The sequence below is a fragment of the Schistocerca nitens genome, chromosome 1, assembly GCF_023898315.1.
Source record: "Schistocerca nitens isolate TAMUIC-IGC-003100 chromosome 1, iqSchNite1.1, whole genome shotgun sequence".
Lineage (NCBI taxonomy): Eukaryota > Metazoa > Arthropoda > Insecta > Orthoptera > Acrididae > Schistocerca > Schistocerca nitens.
The window spans coordinates 531,894,850-531,916,049 of NC_064614.1; the positions used below are offsets into that span (position 1 = coordinate 531,894,850).

Consider the following 21,200-nt stretch of genomic DNA (forward strand, 5'->3'; position numbering starts at 1 on the left):
CGAACGGGTAAGGGTCCGTTGACAAATGCAGCTGTGGCGAGAATAATTTCGAAGTTCGAAGCCACGGGTTGTTAAGACGATGGACCCCGTAGTGGCCGACCGAGCACAAGGCGTAATGCTGCTGAGACAGTTCAGGAAGAAATGGAGACTGTGGCGGGTTCGTCTATGCATAGGGAAGTCAGCGCTCGTGCAGTCACACGTCGCACCGGCATTCCGTACACTACTGTTTGGTTGGCACTTAGGCGTACCCTCCGATGTTATCCGTACAAAATCCGTCTGCATCATGAACTGTTATCTGGCGATTTAGTGAAGTGGAGGGCATTTGCGGTGTGAGCGTTTCAAAAGATGGCGGAAGATGACGATTCGTTGAGTGACGTGTTGTGGAACGACGAAGCTCATTTCACGCTCCGAGGGTCTGTCAACGCCCACAACTGCAGAATTTGGACTACCGAAAATCCTAGAATGTCGTGGAAACTCCATTTCACGACGAGAAAGTCACGGTATGGGTTGGATTTACCACATCTACCGTTATCGGGCCTTTTTTCTTCGAGGAAATGCGTGATTCTGGTTTTGTAACTGCTACAGTGACGGGTGAGAGGTACGCCGATATGTTTCAGAATCGCATCATCCCCAGCCTGACTGATAAACACCTGCTGGAACGTACGATGTTTATGCAGGATGGTGCTCCACCCCATATTACTATACGCGTGAAAGATCTCTTGCGCGCGTCGTTTGGTGATGATCGTGTGCTCAGCAGCCACTTTCGTCATGAGCAAGTGTATCGTGATAGACCGACATCTCTAGGGATGCTGAAAGACAACATCTGATGCCAATGCCTCAAACTAACTCCGCACATGCTTTGCAGTGCTGTTCACAACATTATTCCTCGACTACAGCTATTGATGAGGAATGATGGTTGACATATTGAGCATTTCCTATAAAGAACGTCATCTTTGCTTTCTCTTACTTTTTTATGCTAATTATTGCTATCCAGATGAAGCGTCATCTGTCGGACATTTTTGAACTTTTGTATTTTTTTCAGTTCTAATAAAACCCCATGTCATTCCAAGCATGTGTGTCAATTTGTACATCTCTATCTACATTATTCCGTGATTTATTCAGTTTTCAAATTTATACTGACTTTTTGATCACCCGGTATAACCGTCTCGCAAACACATACAGTAACTTCACTCCACACCACAACATGCTATCAAACCTTTCTCCCTGAATGACATCATAAAACAAGTAGTAGCTTTACGGTGTTCACTTTTCAGGTATAAACGAAAAAGGGATATCAGGGTTTATCGTTGGACCGATGATTAGACCACTGAGAGCAGAGTAAAAGCATGGTTGGGGGTTGGATAGGAAACGAAATGAGCAGTATCTTTCTCGCGAAACCATCCTGGCATATTTAAGCGATTTATGAAAACGATTCAAAACTTAAAATGAATAGCCAGACCGGGCTCTGAACCCCACGGTGTCGCCAGTGCGGTACCGTAACACTGCGGCATCTCGCTTGATGGGGAAGCATTTCTGCATGTTCGCTGTAGATTCCCGTGACTGTGCTGGGATTTCTTAGCGCTGTAATGGTACCAAATGTTTACATAGACTCTAAGAACTCAGGCTATTTTACAGTCATCCCGGCACAGATAAACTATTACTGGTAGCTCTCAGAATCTTTATGCGGCTATCCCAAAATGAAACATCTGCATCAAGCCGTTGGTCATTCTGCAGCGTTTTGCTAGAATAAGAGACCTTTTAAGAGACGGACGAATATTGCAATCGGAGTAGGATAGACAAGGATGATGATGATGATGATGATGATGATGATGATGATGATGATGATGATGTTGTTTGGCTTGTGGGGCGCTCAACTGCGCGGTTATCAGCGCCCGTACAAATTCCCAACCTTTGCTCAGTCCAAACTCGCCACTTTCATGAATGATGATGAAATGATGAGGACAACACAAACACCCAGTCATCTCGAGGCAGGTGAAAATCCCTGGACAAGGAGGAAAGTGTAAGAAATAGTATCAAGGCTTTCACACGGAAAAAAGCCTTTCTATGACTAGAAACAGCTAGTAATCTTAAAGTAATACACACGTCGACGCCAGAAAACATTTGAATATGAAGCATGGATGAGGGGGAAGACAGAAATGAAATGATCAGAAGCCTTTGAAATGTAGTGTGGATGTTAAAACAGATCGAATAAGGAACGAAGACACCCTCAGTGAGCGAAAGAGAATAAATCCCTTAGAAACAAAGGGAAGAGAGAATTGTGGATCACACATTGCGACGTAACATGACATGTCTTGTTGCTGAAAACAAAAATTTAAATGCACGGTAGGAAATCGCAGGGGTAGGTCCGCACATGAGTACATAAGTACATCATCCATGAGGTCGGGTGCAGTAGTTTTGCTGTTGTGAAAAGCGAAGTGGCAAGCGACAGTATAGAGAACTACATCAAATCGATCTTAGGGAGGATACAAATATTTCATTAATGTAGAGGATAGGTTTCAAGATCTTACCTATTACTTTTTAAGACCGTATCTATTTTCGGGCGCTTATCTGATACACTCGTTTTGGAATTATTGGTTCTGCTACTATACTTCAATTTGTTCATTTGTATACAGGACAAAGACTGAATATATTTCTTTCATACATGTATGACAGCTTGAGAATACACAAATTAGCATACCAGAACACCACTTCCAAAGTTTGAGATGTTGTTCAGGGATATCTTCAGAGTATTTTGGTTTAAGGGACATATAGTCTTCGACAAATGGCTACAGAGTCATTGAATTTCGTGTGTGGCTTTGCACCAATTAGCTCTGTATCCGCCTTTCACTGAAAATAGCGCACAACAGTGCAAATGTCAACGGTTTGCCTTTTTTTCCATTCGCTCACGGTACCTCTGTAGTTATTTTACTATTCTCCTTCAAACTTTCATTCAGTACTACTCGGCTGTGTGTTAGGCTTCTATTTATCGTTGTGTAATTTGTACGGTCGCAGGTTCGAATCCTGCCTCTGGCATGGATGTGTGTGATGTCCTATGGTCAGTTAGGTTTAAGTAGTTCTAAGTTCTAGGGGACTGATGGACTGATGACCTCAGAAGTTAAGTACCATAGTGCTCAGAGCCATTTGAACTTTTTTTTAATTTGTACGTTAACAGTGATACGCAGCGGTAGTATGTATGAGTCACTGATGACGAGTTGGCTACTGTGCATCTCGTGCAATGAAACAGCTCACCCCAGGGAATGGCAACCACATCACAGTACAGTGAGGGTTGTTGTACATATCTGTGTTGTACGTCGTGCATTTTGGTTGTTGCATATTACATGCTTCTTGACTTGGCGAAAGTATTTTCACAGCAACAATGGTGACTGCGATAACGAACTGAATAAATCATAATTACAGTGTTGTTCTGGAATAGTCACTAGAAAATACTCACAAGGTGTACCTGAACAACTTCTCGAAGTTCGTTGGTGGAGTTATGGTTCACACACCATATGTCGGGTCATTTAGCTGCCCTACCCATATGCAGTTTATCCAACCCACAGAACCTTCAAATACCATGAGCAAGATTGTTATATTATCTCACTTCCTACATCGAAACTGTTAGTACTGCAGAAAAAATGTAAAGGATTATCTTGTAGGAAATTGAATGCAGTTAAATTTTAAACTGGGATTCGTTTTCGCTATATGCCATAGTTTGCCAGTTATTAAAGAAAATGTACACAAGTGAAAGTGACGTCAATCGCGTTTTTATTGAATAACTCGGAAAGCATGGCCTCCAGCGTAAACATAACCCAATACAAAATTTAACTACATTAAATTTCCTACAGGAAGGTCCTGTTCACTTTTTCTGTAGGACTAATAGTTTGGGCGTAGCGAGCGGGAGAATATGAAAATTTCACGCGTCGATTTTGAAGGTTTTATGGGTTGCATAAAACCCACACTTAGGGGCAGCTGGATCACCGTGTATGTAGCGACTAGTTTCTGGTCCGCAGCACCTTTCTCAAGCTTTTATCCATGCATTAAATAAATAAATAGATAAATAAATACGAGTTGCAGCTGTGGAACTTCTGTTCCCAAAAGAAAGTAAATTAGAACAATTCGAAGTGCCCACTGTGACTTCCTAAGGTATTTTGAGGAGTTGCAGATATGATTGGTGTGAGCGTATTCATCAGGCTACAGTCGATCTTTTATTTCTACCTTTCAGTATGGGCACGCAAAATGGTACTGCTAGGAATCGATGTTAATGGACATCATACATTAGTTTTACTGAGTACCGCGATGTTTTCTCTACTCCAAAAGAAGTCACGCTTTCGCCCGGCGCAGCGCGTTTTGCTCCGTGGTCGGTTGTGCGCTGCTGTGCCACCCGATAAAAGCGGCGGATTATCTTTATTATTGGGTAGTCGCCCCTGTCCTATCCCGAGCCGTCCTGTCATGTCGTGTCCACTCGTAGTCCGCGTCTCGCACTCGTAAAACAGGTGCGCGCACCTGCGGGCTGGCTCCGCGCATGCGCACTCGACACGCCCGCGTTATTACACTTTGCGCTGCGTCAGGTAATTCCTTCCTTTTTTTGCGCGGCGTAACTTGGCGCTAACTGACTCGGCTGCGACGTTTATGACTTGTAGCCGGTAGTTTGTGCCGTGTTTTGTCAGCGCGAGAACACGACCGTGGCGTGCAGGCGACATGGCCGAGGGTCGGGCCGCGCCGCGTCGTGCTACAGATAACCTGATGGAGACCTTAACGTTTTTAGTGGCCCACGGCGGAGAGTCGGAGCTAGCCCGGCAAACCGTTGTCTTTGCTGATGAGGTGTCCTTATTTTGACTTCGCAGCTAGTCATTCGGGCAGAACAAATTGTAGTTGTATATATAATGTGGGACATTTAGCTAATTTAGGTGCAATGGTTTTGTCTGTATACTTCAGCGAGATGTACGCAATTTGTCATTTATCGTTCCTGAATTAATGTTGATTGTACGCTAATATATTCAGAAACACTGTACGATATCCCTATCAATCTGAAATGCTTAGGAGTATTTACTGTCCTCTTGTCGGTATTGTATTCACTCTTGTAATAAAGAGCTAAACTGAAATTAAAATGTGGCACCTGTTTCTACATTATTCAATGCCTTCATGAAAAAATATTCGCGGTACCCAGCCTTGCACCTCTTGCGAAGCAAATCGACGGGCACGGATGTCTTTCTTCATGGCTGCAAATACATGAAAAATGCTTAGGGGGAGATCGGAACTGATCGAGCATGTGGAAAGGCTCCTCAGTGAAACTTGTGCAACACAGTCGAAACAATTTCGGTAACATGTGGGGAGTCACCATCCTGCAACAGAATGAATGTTTAGGTTGTTTCGACTGCTCTGCAGGAGTTTCGCTGGGGTTTACACATCCTTCGTACTGTCCTGACCCCTCACCATGCGATTTCCACACCTTTGAAGCCCTGAAGAAAGATATTCGTTTCCATCGATTTGCTTCGCACGAAGGGGAGTACGCCTGCAATCACTGGAAAACATTTTTCCATGAATGTATTGACCGAACTGCGCCAAAATGCGATAAATGTTTTCACAGTGATTGAGACTGCTTTTCGATTAAGAGGCAGTTTACTTACATTTTACCATTTGTCTCGTTATCATTCGATTGCCCCCTTATAGTATGGTTTTTGTGATGTATCTGTTTAGGGGGCGTTAGTACGTTCTTAAGTACTTCATAATTGTAGAAATTTCGAAGTTTATGTTCCAAATTCCACTCAATGTTTCTTCTCTAGTGCATATTAATGGAATTAATGGTGCAGCTGATCCTGTCAGAAAACTTGCCTCCTGTCTTTTACTGTGTTTAATTTCCTTAGCCCATTATACCTCATTTGGATTGCAGACACGCTCTTGGACGATTCGTGGACATACGAAACTAGACTTCCTGAGTCTATTCCCAGCCAATTACAGTCTGATGTGACTGCTTGATATCTAAAACGCCTCCCTGACTCAAACCATGGATAAATACAAAGTTTTATTAGAGTTTTGTGATTTGTCGGTTTGCTGGCCGTAAGTTATACGTTAAAATAGTTCATTTACTGGAGTAATCATTTACCTAGCTCAAAAAATGCTTACGCTATCTACGTTTTTTCCCCACAAAGAATTGTTAGGATTCTGAAATAATTCTAGTTAAATTTTGCTTTTACTACGTAATATGTTGCACATAACCGTCAGTTTTTAGGTTACAAGCAATTCGTACAGTTTGAATTTTCCGGGGAGATTTTTATCCATCCTTAAGAGATTTTTTGGCTTTCCTAAACTAGTCCCGGCAATTTCTTTATTATTATTGGATCACTATTTCTATAAGCACATCATTATGTTCACTGTCAGTTGCAAGTTTTACACAATGCAGTATAAATTTCACTAGACACGGTCTCTACAGGGAAGGGGGGGGGGGGGGTCGCAAATTGTTTATGGTTGTATGTTGACTGATTTCGGAAACGAGTATTGCAGGAAATAAACGTCATACCGTTGAGATGCACAGGTGGTGATACCTATATCCTATAGATTTTTAATATTGAGGTAACGTATACTTATGTGCGACTGTGGTTTGATAAGTCTGGTAAAAAGCAAGCAAAAAATGTTTATCTCGTAATCAACCCCCTTACTGCGACATAGTCTCCTTTGAGGGATATATACTTGCCCAGCGATTCTCCACCGTCTTCACGCCATCGGAAAAATAGGTTCTATCAAACTCTGCAAAATATTTGTTGACTGTAACTATCACCTCTTCATGTAATGAACATTTCTTCCTAGCATGCCACTAAGCTTCGTAAACAGGATGGTTGATAAGCCGAATCGAAGCCCAATCCATATGGTTTCGGCATTGTTATCGCTGATGTGTGGGATGTTGGTTATTCTGGTAAAAGAGCACTATTTTGCACGGCAACCTTGGTTTTTTTCCAGCCAAACTATCTCACAATGGGGCATAATAGGGTCGAGTTACGATTTTGTCTTTTACAAAGTGATCTATCACGATTATTCCTTGGGAATCGCAAAAAGCAGTGTACGTCACTTAGCAGCTGACACAGGTCATCCGCCGTAGTCCATTGTTTCGACCGCCATTTGGACTCTTGTGCATAATAATGGATCGAAGTTTCACCAGCAGTCACAAATCGTCGCAAAAAGTCTTGCGGATTTCCATTAATAATCGCCAGACATTGCGCTGAAATGTGCTGGATGCGTTTTTGGTCACTGTGAGCAAGCGCAGCACCCACGTCGCAACCGGCCAGTGTGGCCGTGCGGTTCTAGGTGCTTCAGTCTGGAACCGCGTGACCGCTACGATCGCAGGTTCGAATCCTGCCTCGGGCATGGATGTGTGTGATGTGCTTAGGTTAGTTAGGTTTAAGTAGTTCTACGTTCTAGGGGACTGATGACCTCAGATGTTAAGTCCCATAGTGCTCAGAGCCAGAGCCCACTTCGCACACAGCTTCTTGATAGCCAAAACTTCGTGCGGGAATCATGCAGTCATTCAGCTGAGATGCCTACAGTCTCAACAATATTAAGAATTTTTATTCAGCGTTCTTGCGCTGCCATAGTATTGATTTTGCCAATGGTTTCCTTTTTGGTTACCTCAATCGGACTTTTGGAGAGCGTTTCGCTTTCTGTGCTTGTCCGACCACGTTTAAATTAACTGATCCAACAGTAAATAGGCTGTAATGACGATGCAGAGTCCGCACGGGCTTCATCCAATTAGGTTTTGTTTGTACGGCAGTCCAGCCCTTGAAAAGGAATTGTGTAATAGCAGCACGAAACCGGTTTTCACAATTTTCAATCGCAATCGACAAACTGACCAATTCAGACTGCCGTCATCAATGAACTGTACGCTTTACATTGTTGAAATTCTTTATACGATCCGTTGAATAATATTCCATTCTTGAAAATTTACCAGGTTTATCAAACCACTTACAGTGCACAAGTAGGTTTAGTTACCTTAGTTCCATTCTTCTAGAGCTTTAATTTGAAAATCAATTTACATTTTATTTTATGTTATCGAGGAATTTTTTTAACGTTGTTACTTCATGCAAGGACAAAGGTGCAGACTGAGTGCAGCTGGCGCGTGTTGTTGCAGCTGCTGGTGGCGGGCCAGCCCACGACAGCGACGTCGCCGCCGCTGGGCTCCGGGGGCGGCAGCTCCGGCGTGGGGGCGGGCGCCGTGTCGCCCGGGGGCGGCGGAGGCGGCGCGGGCGGCGTGGGCGTGGCGGTGTCGTCGTGCTGCGAGAGCGGCCGGCCGCTGGTGACGGACCCGGTGTCTGGCCAGAGCGTGTGCTCGTGCCAGTACGACTCCGCGCGCCTCGCGCTCTCGTCGTACCCGCGCCTGTCGTCGTACGGCGCGCCCTACCCGTCCACCGACCAGAACCCCTACCCCAGCATCGGCGTCGACAGCTCCGCCTTCTACTCGCCTCTCGTGAGTACTCTGCACCAGCCACGCCCCTGCCGACAGCGTACGTTAGTGACTGAACTGTACGCCCGCAGAACTGTAGCGCAGACGTGTTGAACTTGCCGATACCGGTCGTCGGCTTCGACGTGGTGTGCATCACCATTTGTGTGCAGGCCGAGATAGAACTGAATGTTGTCAAAATCTATTTTGATTGATCAAAAATTTTTAGAATGTAGTTTATGGTAGGTGACTAACGTTGCCCGAGGTCTAGGTTAGGCTGAAATGTGATCGTTTGCTTATGAGAAGGTGAGTTGCTGAGGCACATTCCTTAGAGAGCACGGTACGAGAGTCATTTCAAAAGTTCTGCATACCGTAAGACGGAACTGAAAAAAATAATTTATTTTGCAAAATACATTTACAGGCCTTCAATATAATCTCCATTCTTGCTTATCACAGCATTCCAACGTTCTGGCAACTTCTGTATTCCGGACAGAGTACATTCGTTTTTGAGCTTCATCGTTTGTATTAAAACGTTTTCCGTGTAGCTCTTCATTCAGTTTAGGAAACAAATCAAAATCTGGTGGCGTCATACGAGCGCTGTATGGTGAATGGAGAAGTATTCCCCATTCATATTTGTCGAGCGTTTCTTTCACTGGTAGAACAGTCTGCGGTCTTGCTTTATCGTGCAAAATCCGGATCCAGCTGCAAGCATGTCATGGCTTCTTTGTCGAATTTTCGGTCGCAAACTATTTTGCGGAAACAGCTTGCAGTAAGCGCGTATTACAGACGTCCCCTGGGCACTCTATTTGTAGCTATAACTCTATTTATGCCGTACGCAGATATCATCATTAATTTCACCTTTGATTGCTGTCGGTGGAATTTTTCCGGATGTGGAGAGCTTTTCCATTGTGACGACTGAGACTTCCATTCTGGCTCAAAATCTCATATCCAGATTTCATAAAGTGCAACAACCGTTTTCAGAAATTGTTCTCCTTCTGTTAGGAAACGTTGAAGCAATTTCCGCTGCGATTCTTTCACGACCTACTTTCAGCTCATCACTCGTATCATGGGGAAGCCATCGTGCAAGAACTTCTGTCATTTTTAACTTTTCAGTTATGATTCTGTAAACTGAAGTGATGGGCATTCTAGTGTCATATGCAATTTCCTCACATGCTTTTCGTGGATCCTCCCTCATAATGCCATTAGCAATAGCCTGAGAGAATGGTATTTTCACTCTGCAGCGGAGTGCACGCTGATATGACACTTGCTGACAGGTCCTTTCTTCCAGGAGTGCTAGTTCTGCAAGGTTCGCAGAAGAGCTTCTGTGAAGTTTGGAAGGTAGGAGACGAGGTACTGCAGAATTGAAGCTGTGAAGACTGGTCGTGAGTAGTGCTTGGGTAGCTCTGATGGTAGAGCGCTTGCCCGCGAAAGGCAAAGGTACCGGGTTCGAGTCTCGGTCCGGTACACAGTTTTTGTCTGTCAGGAAGTTTCAATAATCTGAGAGGTTTAGTGTGTTGTAGTTGATGACCTCCCACTGCTTGGGTGTCCTCAGTGTTTACCCGACCTTCACGGAAACGAGCAGACCAGCGTGATACAATGCTACGATCCACTACATTATTTCCAGATACCTCTCTCGAAGTAGTCTAAATTTCCAATGTGTCGTTTCCATGTAGTGACTCGATTTTCATGCATAAACGCTAGTCACTACGTATAATCCGACCTGGCTCGGTTTCAGCTTCCATTTCAAACCTGAATTACGACACAGTAACGCCAACCAGCAACCATATATACCACCGTCACGCCTAAAGTATCGCTCACAGCCGACATAAATTTCAACTTGATGAGTCCTCTGTGTAACATCGTGCATGCGCAGGTGCAGGACTTTTGCAATGTCCCTTGTACTATGTGAAATGAAGCCTATGGCGACAGGGTCTAGATTGTGCTGGAAGATGATGGAATGTGAGCTTTGTATGCGAAATCCTAGTTATGATGTATGTAACATCCGATCAGCGATTTGTGACCATCATTTTTATGATACCTAGGTCAGAGCAGACGAGTGGTATCGGCAAATTCAACATGTCCTGAGGCTCAAGGACAGACGCAAAAACACCATTTAATTATAGCTTATGCCCTGTAGTCATCACAGTAACGCTGAGGCAGTGATCTTTGTCTTAGACATCGTGTCTACGCATCTTCGTCATGGGTGCATTGTGGAACTTGGAGGTTGGCCAGTTGAAGTGCCATTATGAGCCCTCCAGTGCGGGAAACGCATACAGGCCCAGGGGTTTTAACTTGTCACCAACGTTCATTGCAGTTGTACGTTGCTAATGAGTAGCCATTTCTTATTTCGACACGTTAATGCCTCCTGTCAAATTAGTGGAAATTTCGAGAACGGTAACAGTATGGACGAGGACGTTTACTCGTTTTCGACACCCGCTATAGCATGTATTCCACCACAGTTCTAATTTTGAAGACATTCAGACTCTAAAAACATAGTTTACATGACTCATAGTCAGATGGCGCACACGTCTTCCCTCTCTTAGGTTAACTGTTGACTGAGGTAGGCGATAGTGCGCCCACCACAAAATCGAAATATATTTGTTATATCGTGAGAAGACCTGACACGACACAACAGTTAGTGGGCCGGGCGGGGGGGGGGGGGGGGGGGGGAAGAGAGACTTTACAGAAACCGACCGACCTACGCATGTTTCTCACTGCATTCGTGGGCTAATGCGCGAATCTCTGACAACAGTTATACGCGGTGGTCCAGTGGAGACGATTCGCCGATACCTTACTATGCCCTGATTTGAAGCATCAAGTGTGCATCAGTATCGAGCAGATGGTTGCGATAAGCGCTTAGATAGTGTAATTTTGTTTTTGTAATGGTCGATTTTGGAAATGAGAGAACGGAGAAGATAGAATCCGTTGTTGCCCTTAATACCGTCTTTCACGTTAACTAGAATGCGTCAGAGCACAACGTACACATAAACAGTGTCAGTCAGTGCCGCATCTGTGGAAAAATACGAGGTTTAATACTGGACGTTATAGCAGTATAACTGTCCCACTTCTTCCTTGTCTGCAAAAGGCTCGCGACGGAAGGAAATTTAATTCATTGCCCGAGCGAAGCCACACTCCAGCATGTTAATAACCTAGGCTACAGAGGAGGGTTGTTTGGAATTTAAGAGCTTCAAATTTTGATATATTAAAGCAATATAGAAATGCTTAGCATGAACCCAGTGCCATACTTTTCCAAGCATTTATCCACAACATACAGGAAGACCTGTAGGGAAAGCATGTATTGCGTATAAAACTGTTCATCAATACAGACTTTTGCAGTATGTCTTGTAGCAAGTCGCTTACAATTTGTTCTTCTCCTGTCTCTTTTAGGATAACAGTGACTGTATAAATATAAGGGGACCAATCTACATGAACTTTTCACTCTTAGCCCGCATCTCGTGGTCGTGCGGTAGCGTTCTCGCTTCCCACGCCCTGGTTCCCGGGTTCGATTCCCGGCGGGGTCAGGGATTTTCTCTGCCTCGTGATGGCTGGGTGTTGTGTGCTGTCCTTAGGTTAGTTAGGTTTAAGTAGTTCTAAGTTCTAGGGGACTTATAACCACAGCAGTTGAGTCCCATAGTGCTCAGAGCCATTTGAACCGTTTGAACAAGACCTCGTTGTATGCATAACTTTTTAATGTTATGAATGAGACTTCGAAGCTGACAACATTCATAGGAATGTGGTTTCCGCTGCACACTTCTTGTGTCGTGAACGGCAGGCGGGCTGGTGTGTGTAACGCCACCTGTCGCGGAGGGATTTTGGCGCGGAAGCGTTTCGTTTCTTGTCTTCAAGGTATCAGGGGGCTGGTTTTTGGCGCTTATCTCGCTGTCACTGCGCGGAGGGCGTCTGAGGTGCGTATAGGCTGCGGCTGCCGTCTCACGTGTTGCAATTTTCTGTGACGACTCTGCAATAACTTTAAAAAAATTATAGTGCAAAGGATCGCAACTGCGTCTTCAAATGTTTGTTTCCAGTAGCGTACAAATTCTAAGGCATAATTTTGTTAGCTGTTGTTGTTGCTGATCACTAAGAGGTTAATGGAAATTACATATCAAGGTGAAGGTCACATTCATACAAAATGTGGCAACTGTTTCTGAGAAACTGGTAATATACAGGATGATTCTAAAGTCACTATACATTTGGTACTTACATTTTATTAACCAACATATAATGGCACTGCAACTTATGATACAATAGGACATAATTTCAGTACTTTTCAATATGACCGCTTTGCATGTCTAGGCACACCCTCCCAGCCTTCCACTGTAGACCGAAAAACCTGCCCAAGCATATCTGGAGTAATCGCAGCAGCTTTGTCTCGAATCCGCTGTGTTTAGTGTTCAGTGCTGCGGATCTTCACCTGGTATAAAAAGTGGCTCTGAGCACTATGGGAGTTAACTTCTGAGGTCATCAGCCCCTTAGAACTTAGAACTACTTAAACCTAACTAACCTAAGGACTCCACACATCCATGCCCGATGCAGGATTCGAACCGGCGACCGTAGCTGTCGCACGGTTCCAGACTGTAGCGCCTAGAACCGCACGGCCACCCCGGCTGGGTCACCTGGTGTACTTAGACTTGATACACCCCCCATGCAGAAAAGTCTCAGGGTGTCAAGTCAGGAGAGCGGGGTGCCCACATCGGTGGCGAGGCACGACCAATCCATCTGCCGGGAAATGCTTGATTCGGATAATTCCGAACAACGAGGGTAAAATGGGGTGGTGCACCATCCTGTTGAAAAACAACAGTATCCATAATCCCATCAGATATCAACTGGGGCTCCAAAAACTGTTCCAACATCTCCAGGTACGTGTTTCCATTAACTGTTTGTTCTGCGAAGAAGGAGGGCCTGTACACAGTTGACCTCGTTATCCCTAACCACACGTTCACTTTTGCTGTGTCCCGTTGCCACTCCTGCAGCACACTTGGTTGTTCTTCTGCCCAGATCGTGCAGTTGTGTCTGTTCACATGTCCACAGATACGAAATGTAGCTTCATTACTGAACAAGACATTTTGCATCACATTATCATTTTTCACAGGTTGTAGCATGTCATGACACACAGCTTGTCTGGCTACGTATTCCCCACTTCGAGCTTATGTACGACCTGAATATGGTACGCACGTTTGTGCAGCTTGTAACGAAGAACTCTACATTCAGTGGTTTGAGGAATACCGAGGTCCGTAGGTCCCAAGGTCTCCTGGTAGATGTGGAAGGGCTACGTTTGATCGCATCCTGCACACGTTGCACGGTGTCTGGCGTTATGGCCGGCCTCCCTGGACGTTCTTCATTCGCAACACTACCAGTACGCTGGAATTTATTGACTGGGGTCTTGATAGCAAGCCTGGAGGGGCCTGTTTTTCGGAATCGACGGGCAAAGTCTGTCTGCACCTGTTCATACGTCATGCCACGAAGACGAGCAGAAACAACAGCGATTCGTTCTTCTTCGGTTAGCATTCTGTCGTAGTACCTGCAAGAAACAAATATTCCGTTACTTTATCAGTGAAATGTATACTGATTTACTATATCACTGAAATGTGTAGTGTCTTTAGAATCACCCTGTAAAACGAATGTCACAGACAAATTCAAAAATGCGCACGAAAACCTAAAATAGGCTAGAAAAGATAATAAATCACAAATGCAAAGTCTTCTCATAGCAACCGGGTATTCACCGAAGCTTCTTTTTAGCGTGCATAAAAACGTTGTCGGCAGCCAGTTCCTGTTACACCTTTCTGAATATAAGGCATTAACGTTGCAGAGGCAGACGCGAAATTGACTGAAAACTTTATGTATCCAAGGTTAGAGAATCTCGTGGGTAAACCAACTTAGTATATAATATGGGGATGTTGACAAAACAGCTTTAGCGTCATATGATTTAAGTAGATGCGCTGATGCCCATTTGTAGGAAACGAAATTTATTTTGTGTGTCAATTACGTCTTGATTATTTTTTGTTATGAATAAAGGCGTTTAACAGTAGATATTTACGTACAATAAAATTCTGAAATGTTTAAATTTTGTATGTAATATTTGTTCAATACTCGTGAAAACTATTTTTTTACGACGAGGGACATGGAATATTATCTGAAGATCGTCTTGAACTCAAAGCAGATATTATCTGAGGATTACCTTGAACTTTGCAGATGGCAGCTAAACAATTATTGGAGCTGCTACAAGTTGCTGTCGTCTTTTCATCCTCTCACCACCGCATGACTGAGACGTTTTAAAATTTCTAAAATTATTTCTTGGAATAGGATCGCACAAATAACCATGGAAAAAAGAGCAAATTTGCAGATCTTACAATCTCACCTTTTTTCGCGCATGTTACAGGAAATACGCTGCACCAGAACCGTGTAACATCTTACAGAATACGCCTGACATAGAAATGCATCGACAGTCGAGCTACCGACATTATTAAATTACCGTCTGCGGCTTGGAGCTAAACGCTCATTTCGCATTACTTTAGTTATATTTACATTTTGCCTCATAGTATCCGTCGATCCTTGCGGGACGCCTACTGCAGTAACGTTTCCGACAAAATCTGAGAAGCCGAACACCTTTCATGGCATAAGTCCGCACGTTGTTTGCACGTAAAGAGGGCTACGTCTTTGCACTCTGTTAGGGTGTGTTGCTTTCTGACCTGGCAGGTCGTATTTACATTCAATATATATAAAAAGAAAAAGAAAGCAGTCCGGATTTTATCACGGTGGCCGACTAACAGCTCTCTCCGTCAGCTGCGCCACGATAACCATTAGGCCTAGAGCTGTCTCTGGATGATAAATAACGCTCGTTACTCTAATGAACTCCCAGACAGGCTAGCGTGGCTTGCTTACATATTTCCATCTGGCTGTACGTTACAGGTAATTGACAGTTGTGGTAAAGATACAATCGCGTCGCTCACGATAAGTATTATTTAGCTACTGTGCGAGTGGTAAACGAATATGGGTAATAAATGTCGTTATCGCTGTCTCGGAAGGAACTTCAGGTCATTTCACTCCGCACAAAAATGAGACATTCCGCCTTTCTTCAGCCCGGCGCTCACGCGACCGTTTGCTACGCAAGTTATATGCCAAAGTGGCGACCGCCAGCTAATTGCACACAACCGGGCTGTCCTTCCATTCCGTGTGCCTTCTCTCCAGTTTCTTTATAAGACAATATCTGCATAACTTTCGTAATTGCAACGTTGCTTATTCGCTTTGGCTTGATTTTCTATTACAAGTAGAAACAGACGCTTATTTTGTAACAAAAAAAGTAGAATACGTTGCGACAGAAGAAACTGCCTCATGCTAATTTTTCCACTCCTTCCATTACTCGCATACGGTCTGTAATACGGCATTTGTCAGACTAATTAATTAGGCCTCGTAAGCCTGTGCCTTCGCGTGATGCTGTAACAAGCTTGGGCCAAAACGATATGAAAAATGAAGGATATTCGTAACAATTACAATTTCTGGGGAACACGCGGGGCAGATGGTCCTGAGAACACACAATTTTCTTCTCAGAGCGTGTATGGATTTTCCGAAACTGTAAGGAGGAAGCACATTTTATGCGTAAAAGCATAACTGGAAGTTACTGCTTCCGCGCTGTTTCGGATTCTGGAGAGGCAACTGCATGCGTTGTCGCTTGGGAAATGGTGTCCAGGCAGTTTCCTTCATTCTCGGAGCTGTAGCTGCCTCCTCATTCAAGACATTGGCTTCCATTATGTTCCACGAACAAAAATGACAGAAGGAAGCGTTGGATTATGACGGAACGCTAGTTAAAAACCGATAAAGATCATACTAAACACGACATAAATATGATAGATTTCCACGGCCGCTGTCAGTGTCAATAAAATTCTTGTTGGTGTATTATTACATCGCTCTATAAATATAATACAAAAATAAAAGCGCTGTGTAGGCTTCGTCTTGAGGACGGCGGCTGCAACTCCGCTGAAAGGCCGGCGGTTTGTTTCAGTATTTTATATATTTATAGGATAAAAACGGCGATACACCTAGAAGGATTTTAATTGACATTAAATAGAGATGCTAGACGACACAGCGAAGCCCGTAAGTATTTCAGAATTTAATTATGGTAATAATTTTGCATTGTACACTTAGTCTGTTGTATTTTGTTGACAAACGTGCATCTCAACCTATCTTGCAATTGTTCAAAGGACTGCAATAAAAAGTTCATTTGACTGTGAAAATCATTTTCAGTCACCTGCGTTCTCTCGACACTTCTATGAACATTCAGGAAGATAGGAAAGGGAACCCGACCTTTGTGCGAGCCCCGACATCCTTTTGTTTGTAGAGTATGAATTTTCAACTGGACTGGAACGAAAAGCATTCTACACTTCGTTTACCGTTTTCATCGGAATCTCAGGCGGAATTATTGGTTTTGGGTCCTCAGAGGTTTCCCTTTGGCATAGGACAGCTGGTTTACGGCGTACCGTCGTAGCTGCGTATCTCCTTCACAACGATTTGAAATTGAAGGATTGGAAACACAGTTATTACAAGATATCACTTTACAACATACCTACTATTTAGAGAACTTGTGTTTCTGTGGTTAACAACGGATGGGATACAAATGGAAATTAAAGGAATTTTAGAAGCTATGAATGTAAATTTTTATTTATTAGTAAAACTTCCAAATAAGAATGTAAACCTTCTAAACCATAAACACAGCAGTAACAGTCCGCAGCTAATCGTGGCTGTAAGTTATGAGGCGAAACAGGTTACTTTTTTCTTTGATTTAGTCAACAGATTAAAACTGTACACCTAAAATGGTTTGCTAGTAATGCGAGATAACCACATTTTGTGCTTTGATCTTGTATTTCTCAAAACTGATTTCGTAACGATCGCTGAAACTTGCTGTGACAGTAACTCGAAAAAAGAATGGTTCAAATGGCTCTGAGCACTATGGGACTCAACTTCTGAGGTCATCAGTCCCCTAGAACTTAAACCTAACCAACCTAAGGACATAACACATCCATGCCCGAGGCAGGATTCGAACCTGCGACCGTAGCGGTCGCGCGGTTCCAGACTGTAGTGCCTACAACCGCTCGGCCACCGCGGCCGGCTCGAAAAAAGAATGTATCCTTTATATGTTATCTTTCATTTCCTGTCTTTTAAACTTTCCTTGGGCCAAATAAACTGATAGGCCCCAAACGTTGACATTCTCCTCTGTTTTCATCACAAAACTCTACTTGGCTACATTTTGCAGGGATTCAATTAATTTCTATGATATCGACCTGTGATACGCAAGGATAAATGAGGATGAATAGATGGTCTCCGTAGGCTGCCTGTTCGGATCTTCCATAGCTTATCAGCCCATCAATAGGCTACACAGTTGCTCTCGTAATAACGAGGATCAGGTTAAAGTCCCGTTTCTGTAGATGTCCAGTTGATTCTTTCTTCGAGCATGAGGCATTATTTAAGTCTACTTGCATTCAGCGGTCGTACTAACTTTTTGCAGTAATTAATTCAGAAGTACTGACTTCATGTTACGCTTTGTTTCGTGGCTGTTCTCGATCTTTAATTACGGTTATCGTTAGATCGAGTGACTGTAAATTCTTCTTCTACATTTCATTATGCATTATACAGTTATAACCAACGTTCAATCAATATTTCCTCATTCTTTTCCTTTTTTGTAATATTCTTATTAATATGTACATGAACATCGATATTTGTTTTGTGCTAATGTCTTTATAAAAAATATATTCTTGCGTTCCGTGCAAAGCGCACCATGTATTTAGGGAAGGAGATCGCTTGCTTACTAGAATATTACTTCAGTATGTAGGATCCGCATCAGCTGAAACTAAGAGTGACCATATCCAAGGAGCGGCGCTTGAGGCCACAGCCTTGTTTGGTGGGAGTGTTTTACAAAAATGTTGAAAAATGTGACGTACTAGGCACTCGATGAAGACCGCTACATAAAACGACAAAACCTGCTTGGAAAATTCCAAGTATCGGCCTCTAGATAGCAAATACGAATATTCTCCTGTCTAAAAAATAAAAAATAAATAAAATAAAAAAGTGGTAAGGTTCTATGGGACCAAACTGCTGAGGTCATTGGTTCCTAGGCTTACACACTAATTAATGTAACTTAACGTTAATTACATTAAGGGCATCACGTACCTATAGCATGGAGATAGGAAAGATAGATGCAGACCAATAACATCTTGCGTAGAAGTGTTCAAGCAAGCTTCACTCACGAATGGAGCGAGAAGAAATCTTAATGAAAAATGATGTCTGTATGTACTTCAGTGTTTTACGCAGTACGTACGTAGACCTAGGCATCGTTATAAAATGCGTATAGTTCGCCACATGAAATCAACTTCAGTAAGTACCGATTGCAAGTAATTATACTTACCAACGAAATAAATTCACGAGTTAGTTGCATGTGTGGCATTTGTAGCTACATCTGAATAATTGACAAAATTTAGCAATTTTCTCGTCCTTTCTGTTACACATTGTATCTTCTGTCTCCAACTTCAACAATGTGTGTGTGTGTGTGTTTCCATTATCCGCAATTTTTTTTCGCCGAATCGACGGGAAAGATAGATCCGTGACCTTGCGTCGACTCTGAGCCGATATTCCCTTTTTTTTCTCTTATTAAAGGTCACTTTACAATTGCTAATTATTTATCACGTGATCTTCATAAGACATTTTCTAAGTTTTTCATGCTTTCATTCACCTCATAAGTGACTGAGATTGTCTGCCATAACTCTTTCGCGTGTTAGATTAATGTAGGTCATATGTTGTTTCTAGAATGGTATCATACTGTTTACTGAAATGTAAAAAATGAAGTTTTAGAGGTCTTAGGTAATAGCAGCACCACGATAGGAATATTTTTAATTTGCGGATTTATTTCATCCTCGATTCATTGCACTGCATTTGTGCGATTCATGTCTGTTGTACTGAACATTTATTTCTACTTCTTTGTTGTTGCGCAATCCCGGTGAATCGTCTTACCTGTGTGTAACGTTCGACGTTGTTAGGCGCTCGCTGTCGAGACGAAGACAAACGAATTGTAGCTGTTACCTGTTGCTGAGTAGCGTTTTAGATAACGAAGTAAGTTACGGTGTTGCTTAGTTTTCAGTTGCACTACTACAAATACTATATGATAAACAGCAGATGTCGTGGAGGCCCATTTTCAAGACTGAAAATCAAAATACCAGGTGTTTAAACTCTGTGGACATTGTTTTTTTTGTTTTTGTTTCGCAACGTTTAATTTACTTCCGACGCAGCGTATCGGATCGTCTCATACTCTGTGTGTGTTTGTGTTTGTTTTTCTGTTAGATTTCGGGCCGGGCCGAGGATTTTCTCCACCCGGGCCTAGGTTTGTGTTGTTGTCATTATTGTCGACCAGCGCAAGTCGCCGAAGTGTCGTCGCAGGAAGGGACTTCCTGCAACAGGTCGCCGTTTTACGCACATCCGAGCATCAGCTCGAATAGAGTATAGCTAAGCAGCATTATATTTCATGAATAAGAGCCCGTCTGCTGTCTACATTTTCGTGTTTTATATTCTGTATTTCCGATGCGTATTTCAGAGCGAAAGCTGCATCATCATGGTTTCCAAATTAACTTGAGACTGTGCCTCGTCACCCGATGAAACAGTCGCACCTGACGAAACGCCTCAAGTGGATCTTGCGAATCCTGACGACGGATATTTTGCTTTGAGAAACGTATAGGAAATGAAATCCAAAGAAAGTAACCAAATGTAGGGAGTCGACGGACTTCAGTTAATAAAATACCGGGTGATCAAAAAGTCAGTATAAATTTGAAAACTGAATAAATCATGGAATAATGTAGATAGAGAGGTACAAATTGACACACATGCTTGGAATGACATGGGGTTTTATTGGAACCAAAAAATACAAAAGTTCACAAATTGTTCGACAGATGGCGCTTCATCTGATCAGAATAGCAATAATTAGCATAACGAAAGTAAGACAAAGCAAAGATGATGTTCTTTACAGGAAATGCTCAATACGTCCGCCATCATTCCTCAACAATAGCTGTAGTCGAGGAATAATGTTATGAACAGCACTGTAAAGCATGTCGGGAGTTATGGTGAGGTATTGGCGTCGGATGTTGTCTTTCAGCATCCCTAGAGATGTCTGTCGATCACGATACACTTGCGACTTCAGGTAATCCCAAAGCCAATAATCGCACGGACTGAGGTCCGGGGACCTGGGAGGCCAAGCATGACGAAAGTGGAGGCTCAGCACACGATCATCACCAAACGACGCGCATCTGTCGGACATTTTGTGAGTGTGTGTGTGTTTTTTTTTTGTTGTAATAAAACTCCATGCCATTCTAAGCATGTGTGTCAATTTTTACCTCTCTATCTACATTATTCCGTGGTTTATAAGTTTTCAAATTTATACTGACTTTTTGATCACCCGGTATATGTATTTTACTGTCTTTGGATGCTACTTCTTCATTTGGTAGAAATTTAGTTATTTGTCTGAAAGGTAGAGAAGGAATGGGAGACATAACTGAAGGTGGGTGAATGAGGTTTCAACGTGAATGTGCGTTTCAACATGATGCCACCACTGAGCTTTAAAGATGCTTCTCTTACTTCACCCAGAACACCAAGTAAAGGGATAATGATTCTAGTGTGATCATCTTCTATTCTTTCTCTCTCTCTCTCTCTCTCTCTCTCTCTCTCTCTCTCTCTCTCTCACCAGCTGATGGTCGGGCTGGTTTCCTTCAGCAAGTGTTTGACACTGTTTTTAACGTTGCTC

General features: G+C 43.1%; 1 protein-coding gene across 1 annotated transcript in view; it reads left to right on the top strand.

Annotated features, from left to right (window-relative positions):
- LOC126259537 (homeobox protein araucan-like) overlaps positions 1 to 21,200 on the top strand; it is a 320,746-nt gene that overhangs the window by 88,672 nt on the left and 210,874 nt on the right. Inside the window, exon 2 of the mRNA XM_049956455.1 lies at positions 8,120 to 8,455. Within this exon, the coding sequence (XP_049812412.1) occupies positions 8,120 to 8,455 (336 nt within the window). The remainder of the gene's footprint in view (positions 1 to 8,119; positions 8,456 to 21,200) is intronic.